Source organism: Camellia sinensis, chromosome 2 (assembly GCF_055761805.1).
Source record: "Camellia sinensis isolate YWXY chromosome 2, ASM5576180v1, whole genome shotgun sequence".
NCBI lineage: Eukaryota > Viridiplantae > Streptophyta > Magnoliopsida > Ericales > Theaceae > Camellia > Camellia sinensis.
This window is the reverse complement of record NC_138962.1, coordinates 211,229,005-211,240,751: the sequence shown is the minus strand read 5'-3', so window position 1 is coordinate 211,240,751 and position 11,747 is coordinate 211,229,005. Positions and strand designations below refer to the sequence as shown.

The window sequence follows — 11,747 nt, the reverse complement described above, 5'->3', positions numbered from 1 at the left end:
AAATTGAGTAAACTTTTTAAAAAAATTTTAAAAAATTATAAAAAATTCACCAAAAACAAAAAATAAACAAAATTCGATACATTTTCTTATTTTGTTATATTCAATCAATTTTTAGAAGATTTTTATATAATTTTTTTATTTTATTTTTTAAGTATAGTAAGATTAAGTAGATTCAATTTAAAAATTATTAAAAATACAAAAATCGGAGTTAAAAACTCAGTAAAACATAAAACTAATAAAAAAGCCAATGGTTGTTGTACTCTGCTTAACAATCCACAAAATTGCTCTGCTTAACAATCTTAAAATAAAACTAATCAAAAAGCCAATTTCAACATAATATATAAACAAAAACACAACAAAATCATATGCAGAATTACACAGTACATAAACAAAAAGACAATAAAAAAATTACACAAAAATTTTATACAGAATGATGGGACTGACTTAATCAAAATCTTTCACTTAAAAAGTCAATCCTATATGACAAATGAACCAACCGCAACAAAAATCAAATATGAACACTTCCATGTCATTGAACACAAAAGTACATATATAACAAATTTTCAGTTTTATGTATGAAAAAGTACACAAACACTAGCAAGCAAAACAGAATTTGATGGATCAACAAATAACAAAAATTTGCAACCAACACCCTTACAACAAGCTATCAGTCCTAGCTGGCAGCCGGCGGAAGAAATTGAGCGGGGCTGACGGCAACTTATGTCGAAACCTAGGATGCCTCATCACATAAAAACCGGCAATGGCAGCTAATACCTTTAATGGAGTCGAGTACAACACAACGGCAGCAAAAAGGCAGAATGTCACGAAAATAGTTGTAGCACGTGGATCGCGCCAGCTCAGCAAAGCCTGAACCCGCTCACCTTGACTTGCCACATCACCCACCACGGTCTGAATCTTACCTGCCACACTTCTCAACCGATCATACCTATATCGGACCAAATCTGCACTTTTTGAAGTGGGAAACGTGTCGAATTCCTCATCAAGCTCGTCAGGGTGCACGGCGTCAGCACAGGAAATCCTTGTGTTCATGTGAGGAGGATATTTTGCACGAAACCGGTAGTTCCAAAGGCCTATTAGGAACATGTATAGGAACACTGTGGGCAAAATGAGTTCGGGAAAACAAACTAGCATCACATAGAGTACGTGTACTAGCACGGTTGTGATCCAGTTTTTCCACATACAAACCTCACCAAACCACTTTCCAACGGAAAATAGCCCGTTGAAAACCGACATTAGCCTAAAAAAGCTTGCCTTGCTCCGCCTCATGCTCCACAAATGCGAATGTGCGTCGGTCATGTACTCAATGACTTCCTTTCTAAGAGGGGGCTCGGCTCTGCTAAGCCGAGCCGCCACTATGTTGACGGCTTGGTGGCGAAGCAAATCGAGTTGTAACACGGTCAACGGCCTCACATAGTGCATTTTTGGCAATAGCGGGCGCGAGTATATAAACATCATGTTAACCATCGATGTGCACGAAAACCGAATTGCCATATGTAACTCCCCCATTTTCTTCACCCCAGAAGGGTGAAGGACTAGCAACGGATACGTATGTGTGTAAACGCGACCAGTTTCAAGAGTAGAGAGTCGAATACGAACCTTCCCAATTTTCACATCCCGATTACCGTTTGAGCCTTTGTCCCCAAGCTGAGCGTTGTCAAAAACGCCCACGGTGAGCACCGTGGCAGGATCAAAGACCTCCCATGTGTACTGCTCATTATATTTTGGGTTCAAGCTATCGATGATCGTTCTGGTTCGAACCCATTTGTGACCGTACTTTGCTACACAATACGTGTCAGATGTACCCCTTCCATCTCTTGTTTTCATTGGGTGGAGCGCGTCAGCATTCAAAATCCCAAGTTCCAATACCCCAATTGATTTTTTCCAGAGCTGCCTCGCAGTGGGGCGGAGATCGCTGCTGTACTGAGTTGACTCATCAAGCACGTGGTACCCCCCATCGAGACAGATTCGGAGTTGAAGCCTAGTAGAAAACTTTTTATCCTTATCTTTCTTCGACGGTTCCACATCATCTGAACTCGGTTTCTGAACATTGTACCAGCAGGAGTGAACAGGACGATCATCAGCACGCCTTTCAACAGAGCTCAATGGCACAATGACCTTCCCAAGGACCTCATCCTTGTTGGGTCCCACGCGATCTTCAACAGTTAGAATCAAGTGATCCTCAAACGGTTCAGCAGCGACAAACATGAGATCCTCATTCCAAAATGCATTCATCGTTCGAGCTTGAACTGGTTTAGTCTTCAAAAGTTGGTTACCAATCGCTGCCTTAATGTATACGTCCGGAAACCGAGTCTTTTCAGCTAAAACCAAGTCTTGTACCTCAATCACATTAACCCGGACATACCATAACCTCGGGGCATGGTAGACTTTGGACCGGATTTGTGTGGAGCCAAATGAGCTGTCAACAGGGGAAACTGCATCTGAATGCCAAGCATCAGGAAATGCTTCATCCGCTTGCGTTCCAATCCAAACAGCAAGCATCAATTCCCCTTTCTTTTTCTCGCCTTTTTTGTCTTCTAAACGGTACCATTCTGGCGCCAACGGGCTATCTGGAGGGACACGCGTAGGGACCTCATTAAGATCAAACCGAACTATCCCAGCAAAGTCATCTTTCACCAAATCCTTATCCATAACGACAACTTCCAAGACCGATGATTGCATTCTCTCTTTGGAAAATGCAAACACTGCATTCCACTCAGGGTTCTGGTTTTTCTCAAAGTGCCTTGTGATTCCTTTATAGTTCCCAATGCGGACTTCAACATAAGGATCAAGGCTCCCAGAAAGGTCCTTCGTAGGGAGGTCCCGGGCCTTCACAACACGCACAAAAAGGAATTGCATTGGCTCGACAAGATCATAAGTGCTAGCAGGTTTGTCTGCACGAATAACACGTCCCCCAACAATTCGTCCCCCTCCAAGGACTGGGCTTGTCTCTTTAAGTGCAAATTCAGCCGGTTGTGATGAGGAAGCAGAGTACATGCGCACGATTTTAGGAGCTTGTGGTCCAGCTCTCATCTCATCAGCCCCATATCTTACTGGTGGCTGGATCACCGGGGCAGAAAACTGAGGCTGATTCTGTGGGTTGTTTGTGTTTGGAAGATGCTGAAATGTGCGTCTTGATCTTGGCTCATTGTTTTTGTTGGAAAATGGGTTTGGGACAAAGTTCGGAAGTTGTTGAGGGGGTGCTTGAGCTTGGGTAGGGTATGAATTTGGGTATGAATTTGTATACATCGAAGATTCCGTTGCAGGAAGGGGATTTGACGATCTAATGGAAGGATTATCAGTAAAAAAAACTTTCAAGCCAAGCTCACCTCTTACACGTGAAAAAAGGCCTTTTTTCTCTAGAGGGTAATGTAAAATAACAGCATCAGAGTAAGGTACAAATGATGTCCCGTTGATGCTAACCTTGCCAAGGCATGATTTGGAGTGGTTTGCTTGTACATTGTTGTAGACATAGGCATGGAGAGTGAGGTCGGATAAGTTGTTTGGATCAGAGATATTGAAATAGAAAGTTTCATTCCAAGCAGGGTCCAGATCTTTTTCTTTGATGGTGGTACGGAATCTCTGATTATCAAAGTGAAGCTCCACGTAGGAGCTAGATGAGCCCTGCCCGTCTTTGGAAAGAAGGTTGTGTGCGCTCACAACCTCCACAACTAACTTCAGATTGCTCATGGCGGTTTATCAACAAAATTGCGACAAATGGTAACAAGAAACGAGTTATGCCTGAAAAGGAAGGAATAAACGTGTAATTAATGGTAAATTCCAACAACCTAAAAATAAAATTTAAAGAAAAAAAAAGTTATAGAAAAGTAAAAAACAACCTATTGCATCAAGGTAACAATGTAACAAAAAAACAAATAGAAGGCATTGTCCAAAATGATAATCAAACAAAATATGAGGTCAAAATACAAGAAATATAGTACTTTTGATTCTAAAAACTGGTTTAATAAGTTAGAGAAACTGATGTTATTAAATGCGATTTTTCAAGAAAGAGAGCCTATAATTAGAGAATTTGAGAATTTTAAGCCTGAAAGTCATGAAATCTCAGCTGAACTCAACAAAGTCTCAACGCAATTATATCAGACATTAAAAAGGTTAGCACAAAAGTTCCATTTTACAATCACAGGTAAGAGCCAGATTCCATTGAGTCACAGACAAATACATCACTTCCTACCATCTCACAAGAAGGAATTAATCAATGAAATACCTAGTATTGAGAGAAACAATGTATTCACATGACTAAGAAAATAAAAAGAGGGACGGCAGAGCATTTTTTTTTTTTTTTGGTGTTGCAAAAAGTAGAACAATAAAAATAAATGGCAAAAGCCTGCTCGAATTGACCATGCTTAGTTCCTGTTTATCTCTATCTATCAAAAATAGACCCTCTTTGAAGCGGAAAAAGATCTGTTATAAATACCATGTTATAAATGATGTATTATTGATTTGTTTGTATTAATTACAAAGAGTAATGAACTCTCTCTTTTATAGAGGGGAGAGTGTTACAAAGGGGCCAAAAGAGCCGAAAGAAGAAAACATAATTATTAAACACTTTACATATTATATTCTAACAGTCCCTCTCAAACTCAAGGAGGATAGGCACTAGCCAACTTGAGTTTGGAGAGAGTAACAAAACAGAAAAATAAACTGATAAATAAAACAGGATAGGAGACACGGTAGGGTCGTGTCAGACCGATGTAGCAGACAGTTTATGGGGTCATGTTGGACCGTTGTAGCAGGACAGTTTACGAGGTCATGTCGGACCGTAGTAGCAGACACTGTGTGGTCGTGTCAGACCGATGTAGCAGACAGTTTATGGGGTCATGACGGACCGTTGTAGCTGGACAGTTTACGGGGTCATGTCGGACCGTTGTAGAAGACAGTTTACGGGGTCATGTCGGACCGATGTAGCAGAACAGTTTACGGGGTCATGTCGGACCGTTGTAGAAGACAGTTTACGGGGTCATGTCGGACCGTTGTAGAAGACAGTTTATGGGGTCATGTCGGACCGTTGTAGAAGGACAGTTTACGAGGTCATGTCGGACCGATGTAGCAGGACAGTTTACGAGGTCATGCCGGACCGATGTAGCAGGACAGTTTACGGGGTCATGTCGGACCGTTGAAGCAGGACAGTTTACGGGGTCATGTCGGACCGTTGTAGAAGCTTGTGGTGGTGCACCAAGGGGGCGACTTAGGGAGTGCGCCATGGGGTGACTTGAACATGATACTGTGTATAACCCCCCCTCAAACTCAAATAGGTGTAAAGATAGAAACCTATTTGAGGTTGAAACAAAGGGATTGATAAAGCTGACCGGTGTAGAAGACACTGTATGAGTGTGTAGAGAGGCTGCCCAAAAAAAAAATATACATGTAGATATATATCGAGCCCTCAAAAGTCGTGCCCTCAAAAGGTGTGCCCGCACCCTCAAAAGGCGTGCCATTAAAAGGCGTGCCCGAATGCATCAAAAGGCGTGCCATGAAAAGGCGTGCCAGTTTGTCGGCCAGAGGAGGCGCGCGATGCGCGTGGCTGCCTCTGTGTCATGGTCTTTATAAACCGAAGCGGAGGAGGCAGAAACTGAGACAGAAAAACTGAGAGAAACCTTTGTAACACAGTTGTGCTAAGAGAGAGAGTCTGTAACACTCTGTTGCGAGAGAAAATGGCTTCGTCGTCCCGTGGTCTGCTTACTCTCTTTCCCGACCTCAACGAGTCCACAAGAGAGATAACAGGTGCGGTGTCCCGTGAACCTCAACCAAACACCACTGGGTTTGCTCCGTTGAACTTTCCGATGCAGTCGGTGGAGCAAAAAATGGCAGTGCAAACGGATGTGGAGGCTAATCAGTATACTTTGAAGGCATGTGTGGAGTCCATGACGGCGGTCACAAACTTGTCGCACCGGCTGCAGAGTAGGACAAATGAGGTGCAGCAGTTAAACTCCCAGCTGGCTCTGCTCCAACGCATGTATAAGGATGCGCGAGTAGAGATAAGCGTGCTAAGGGCAGAAAACAAGGAGCTGAAGCGGAAGGCCACCGTGATGTTCCGATTTGGAGGGCCGCCAGATGCTGCAGTGGAGGAGTATGGGGGAGTAAACGTGCTCGGTGGACGAGGAAGCACTGAGGTAACACCGTCAAGGGCCGCCCAGGACGGAGGCAAGAAGAAGAGACCGGCGGCAGAGTAGAGAAGAAAAATCCCACTGTGGGTGTTTTGTTGTTTTTTTTTTTTTGTTTTGTTTTGTTTTTTTTTTTTTTTTTTTTTTTTTGTTTGTAAAATGTGGAACGGGGTGAACCCCCACGTGAATAAAAGAGTGTAGTGGGTATGAATGTAGTTCGTCGTCTGCCTGTTGTCGGCTTTGTTTTTTTTTTTTTTTTTTTTTTTTGTGTTTTGCAAAAAAAAAAAAAATAATAATAATAATAATAATAGATGAATGGGTTGATAGCATAATAATAATAAGAAGAAGAATAATAATATGTTGAAACAGTGGGGCGGTGGGCAAATCAATGGAGGGAAGTTGATAGATTAAAGAAAAAAAAAAACAAACAGATCAATGGAAGGTATGTTGGTAGTGGTGAACATGAGTGTGAAAAAGAAATAAAATAAAAAAAGAAAAAGAAGAATGGGTGTGCAAACTTGCTGTGGCGTTGCAAAAGATGGAATAAAAGAAAGATAAAAAAAAAGAAAAGAAAGTGGAGTGCAGTGAGTATGAAATATAATAATAATAGTAATAAAAAAAAAATATATATATATATATATATATATATTAAAAAAAAAAGAAAAGTGGGAAATCACGTGGGTGTTGTGTGTGTGTGGGTGGCCCTTTTCCCTCTGCTGCTGATATGTTTTTTTTTTTTTTTTTTTTTTTTTTTTTTTTTTTATGATGGTGTCCTTGAGTGGAGGGAGACAAAGTGAGTGAAATTCGGTGGAAAGAAGAGAGAAATCAGGATTATAAAATAAAATAAAGAAAAAAAAAAAATAGTGGGATCACATGGGTTCATTGAACAGTGAAGGGAAGAAATTTGAAGAACCGAAGCTTCAACAAAATAGCTGTGGCTTGTTGAATGGAACAAGCTGTTGCTCTGGTTCTGACAGAGTTTCTTGTTGTGCAAACAAAACGGTGGAAGAGAACACAAGTGTTGGAGAGAAGAATATGAGAGATGGCACTAGAACTAAGGGACTTGGCAGACTATAGCCATAGAAACAGTGGCATCTAAGGGCATGGGTCACAGCTTTGGCAGAAGGTCCCCTCCACGCTGGGATTCTGGATTCGACTTTGCTTGATGGTTCAACGGGGGCTGAAGAGGAAGAAGGGGGAAACAGGGATTGAGAAGAAGACTGTATGATCTCGGTGTTAAAGGCGAATCTGCGAAGAGAAGGGACTCGAAGAGGTTCGGGGGATTGAGAAAAACAGTCCCATCTACACTGGTGATGACGGGTCGGACATAGAAACAGCGGTATTTGCGGAGAAGCATGACCAAGAAACCCCCTTTGCCTGGGAATTTCGAGAAATCTGTGGCCGACGGTGATCGGAAAACTGTTGCTAGAAAGAGGTCGGAAAAGAATGTGGGTGTGCTGATTGTTGCGACAATCGTGGTGGCAAAACTGACATCTGCATTCGGAATTTCGAGATCTGGAAAACGGCGGCTCCCTCCGGTGGTGAAAACGCGGTGGCCGGTGGTGGGAGGGCTGGTCCGATTCTTGGGAGGACCGGTGGTGATGTGGAGGGAGGAGTATCCGAAGCAGGGGAGTGTGTTCACCTTGAAGTTGTTGAACAAGAACGTCACTTTCTTCATAGGACCGGAGGTATCTGCTCATTTCTTCAAGGCTTCGGAGTCCGATCTCAGATATGTGTAGAGGTCCGGCGGGCGGCCAAGGCGAGACTGCCGCCCGCCGGTGAAGCAGAATGACTAGATTGTTAACCTAGCTCTGATACCATGTTATAAATACCATGTTATAAATGATGTATTATTGATTTGTTTGTATTAATTACAAAGAGTAATGAACTCTCTCTTTTATAGAGGGGAGAGTGTTACAAAGGGGCCAAAAGAGCCGAAAGAAGAAAACATAATTATTAAACACTTTACATATTATATTCTAACAAGATCATTTTACAATCACTAGCAAAGAAAAAAAATCTTCAAGGAACAAGTTCATTTCTTTTTTCCTTAAACAATAGCTGGACTTTTGAAACATGTCTTCAAAATCCACAATCTCTAAAACTTTTTACAAATCTCACAAAACAACTTCCATTTTCTATAAAAACAAGTGACGGATGACTTAAACGGTTTACACGTTAAACTGTGATTTTGAAGCTGTACTTGAATTTCAAAAGCTGTTCTAGGTTTCCTAATGTTGTGTTTGGTTGAGGGATTTAAGGAGGGATTTGGAAAGAGAAATAGAAAAAGTAGGTGAAATGTGAAAAAAATATGTTTACATTTCACATAGTTTCACACACCTTTTCCCTTTCTCTTTCCAAATCCCTCCCAAAATCCCCCAACCAAACACAGCGTAAGGCTACGTTTATTTGGTGGATTAGGTTGGATGAGATTATTAGTAAAATGATTGTTAGTAAAGAGATTGTTAATTAGTGGATTGTTAGTGAGAGAATTAAGTAAAAGTGTGTTTGTTTTGATGATAGTATAGGAGATGATTAGTGATGGGATTGTTAAATTATTTTTATATAAATAAATAAATAAATTATTTCTATATTAAAAAAAACTAAAACAAATATTAAAACAAATAGGTGAACTTGGTAAAAAAAATAAAATTAAAAAAATAAATTTTTTATATAAAATAGACTCAATCCCTTCACTATTTTCCTAATTCCACCTAAAATTCATCCAAGTTAATCCCCCCTACAGAGGGGATTACTAAGCCTCCTTCACTACTAATCCTATGACATTTTGTTGCATCCAAACAAGGGTTTGGTGGATTCCACGGATTGGTAATCCAATCCACCCTCCCAAAAACCCCCAATCAAACATGGCCTAATGTCATACATGTCTTAGAGGCAACTAATCACAAACAAACAAAATTGAAAATTTTAAAAGTAGGCTGAAGAGAAACAAAAAGAAGAGACTAGAAAAAGGTACTAAGCATTAAAAATAAATAAATAAAAGAGCTTATCTACAATAATTTCAGATTTTGGAAGTCTTAAACAATGTTAAACCTCAAATAACCAATGCCAGATATGATCATTTTTCTCACACAGACAAAGAGAACTGAGCTAGAAACAATCAACATTGGAACAGAGTCACTTACTATGCATTAATATAACAATAAATAAATAAATTCCATAGAATCTGAAAAAGAAGATTTCCAAAAGGTTTCATCTTCAAAGGTGTCAAAACTGAGAAAATTTCAGCATAGTAAAATTGTTTTTCTCAGAGGTAAAATAAAATAAAATAAAAAAAGAAGGGTAAAAGGAGTCGAATAACAAGTAGATTCCCCATCTTTTAACAAAAACCCTAAAAAGTAAATTTTTAAAAGGTTTCCTTTTTCAGCTGATTCACTTGAGAGAATCATTAACACAACCAAATTCAAACCAAGTCTCTATCAGAGTAAAAGTTAACAAAAGAAAACCACAAGCAGATGGTCTATCTTTGCGCCTGGGCCCAAGCGAAATTCCTAGAGATAGCTTTTTCAGCCGATTTTTAAGGAAAGTGATTTACAAATGACATTTTCGAAATTATGAACCAAAATAGTAGGAGTTTCGGTTTGAAGATACTGTATCATTTGTATGAATATTCTATACCAAAAAAAAAAATATTTGTATATCATTATTCAATTTTTAGTAATAGATATGCACTATCTTACATGGACTTTTCAAAATTAATTAAATATCCGTATTGGATACCAATCACTGAGTGTGTGGAATATGTGTATGATAGTTTTCATCGAATTATCATTGTATATATTATTATATAATTGCTATACAATGGATAAAATAACTTTTTCACATGGTACATTACATATAATTTCATTTTACCTCACATAATATATAAAAAGTATTAAAATAAGACCCCTGAGTTCACATATGGTTAAATTTGAGATTTGACAGGTGTCCGACGCTCGTAACCAAGTGCGTGTAACATTGGATACGCACACAAGCGGGTAGGCAGGTGACGACCCCCTCAACAAGCTCTTCCAGAAACAAATTCACAAATCAAAAGTAACAGAATATCCTATGAAGTACTACAAAATCCAGTGCAAAGGTAAAGGCAAAGAATCAAAAAGAAATTTACCAGACATTTGTCTATTTTCTCAGGAAAAGCTAAGACACTTTCACGTAACAATATCATGAAATGAAAATTGAGAAAAAAAGGGCACAAACAGAAAGCACTCTGCTGCTTGTTTATAATCTAGAGAGAAATTAACGATTAGATTTTTCCTAGCCGATTCTGTTTCAAATAGACTTTTAATACCCACAGTTTTATCAGCAAGCAACCAAACAGAGTTTGCAAGGGATTTTTGAAAAAAAATAAATAAATCTTTAAGTAAACAGGGGGCAAGGACAAGGGTCCGATCCTCTGTTTGTTTCCCTAGAAAAATATCTCAAAGAAATTTTTTAAGGAAACATTTTAGGTAAACAAGGACAAGGGTCCGATTCATTGTTTGTTTCCCAAGAAAAATAGTTCAAATAAATTAAAAAAAAAAATTAGAACAGGGGGAAAATTCCACTTATATTCCTTAGCCAACAAGAAAATAGAATTATTATTATTTTATTTTCTTTGTTTATTTTCGTATGAAAAAGTCAAAATTAAAAAGAAACAGCTTCATCAAGCAATTTCAACAAAACAAAACAAAACAGAGAAGCTAGATTGTAGCGAAGATTCATTTATCAATTCATAAAAAATTTAAACAAAACTAAATTTCTTCAAAAAGCTCTGATAAAAACCCACTTATGATCAAACAAAACCCATCTAAACCTTCACGCATACAACTCAAAAATCTTCAATTAAACGAAACTAATTTTCATCAAAGATTCAAAGAATCAAAATCTCTGATAAAACCCATTATGATCAAACAAAACCCATAAAAAATCTTCACCCATGCAACTAAAAAATCCTCAAAACACAGCAAAGAGAAAACAGACAACAAGAAATCAAAAAAATACCTTTTTTTGAAGCTATATAGTTCACAATCTGAACAAAAGCTCTGTGGTTGTGGTGGTGATGAGCTTGTTTTTATAGATGTTTTTACAGAGAGAGCGAGAGAATCTATTATATGTTGATTACAGAGAGAGAATACAACAGTTTTATAAGGAGAGATTGGGCTATGGAAATGAGTTCTTTCTAGGATAGTTCAGATTAGAAAGAGAGAGAGAGAGACGTGGAAAATGAGATAATCGTTTTTTTATGTGAAAGGAAGATGAGAGGAAGAACATATACAACGAAGTCGACTCTGGTATCCGTTTGTGTTTTGTATTTTTATTTAGGATTGTGTTACTAGATATCCTTATATTCCTTTGAAATTACACTAGCACCCCCATTATTCTTTGAAATGTCACCGTTCTCTATTATTTTTTTAAAAATGTGTTAACATTTACGTTCATCATCAGTTGACCAAATAGAAATTGATCAGATTAACATAAATAAAATTTAAAATACCAAAATTATTCTTAGATTCTTTTCCTTGTCTCTTTTGAAGATTTAGCATTGCAACCCTTTTATTTTTACCATCTCTATGGTTTTTTGTCTTTTCCTTTGCTTTTTTGTCTTTG

At 38.6% G+C, this 11,747-nt stretch overlaps 1 protein-coding gene across 1 annotated transcript; it reads right to left on the bottom strand.

Annotated features, from left to right (window-relative positions):
- Positions 1-510: 510 nt before the first annotated feature.
- On the bottom strand, positions 511-11,431 carry LOC114295264 (FT-interacting protein 3). The gene is made up of 2 exons (XM_028239486.2): positions 11,142-11,431; positions 511-3,759 (listed from the first exon to the last, which is right to left on the bottom strand). The coding sequence occupies exon 2, from the start codon at positions 3,706-3,708 to the stop codon at positions 655-657; it is 3,054 nt and encodes a 1,017-aa protein (XP_028095287.2). The 5' UTR covers positions 3,709-3,759; positions 11,142-11,431; the 3' UTR covers positions 511-654.
- Between the last annotated feature and the right edge of the window lie 316 nt (positions 11,432-11,747).

Coding starts and splice junctions, on each gene's coding strand:
- LOC114295264 (XM_028239486.2), bottom strand. CDS start 3,708: ATGAGCAATCTGAAGTTAGTTGTGGAGGTTGTGAGCGCACACAACCTT.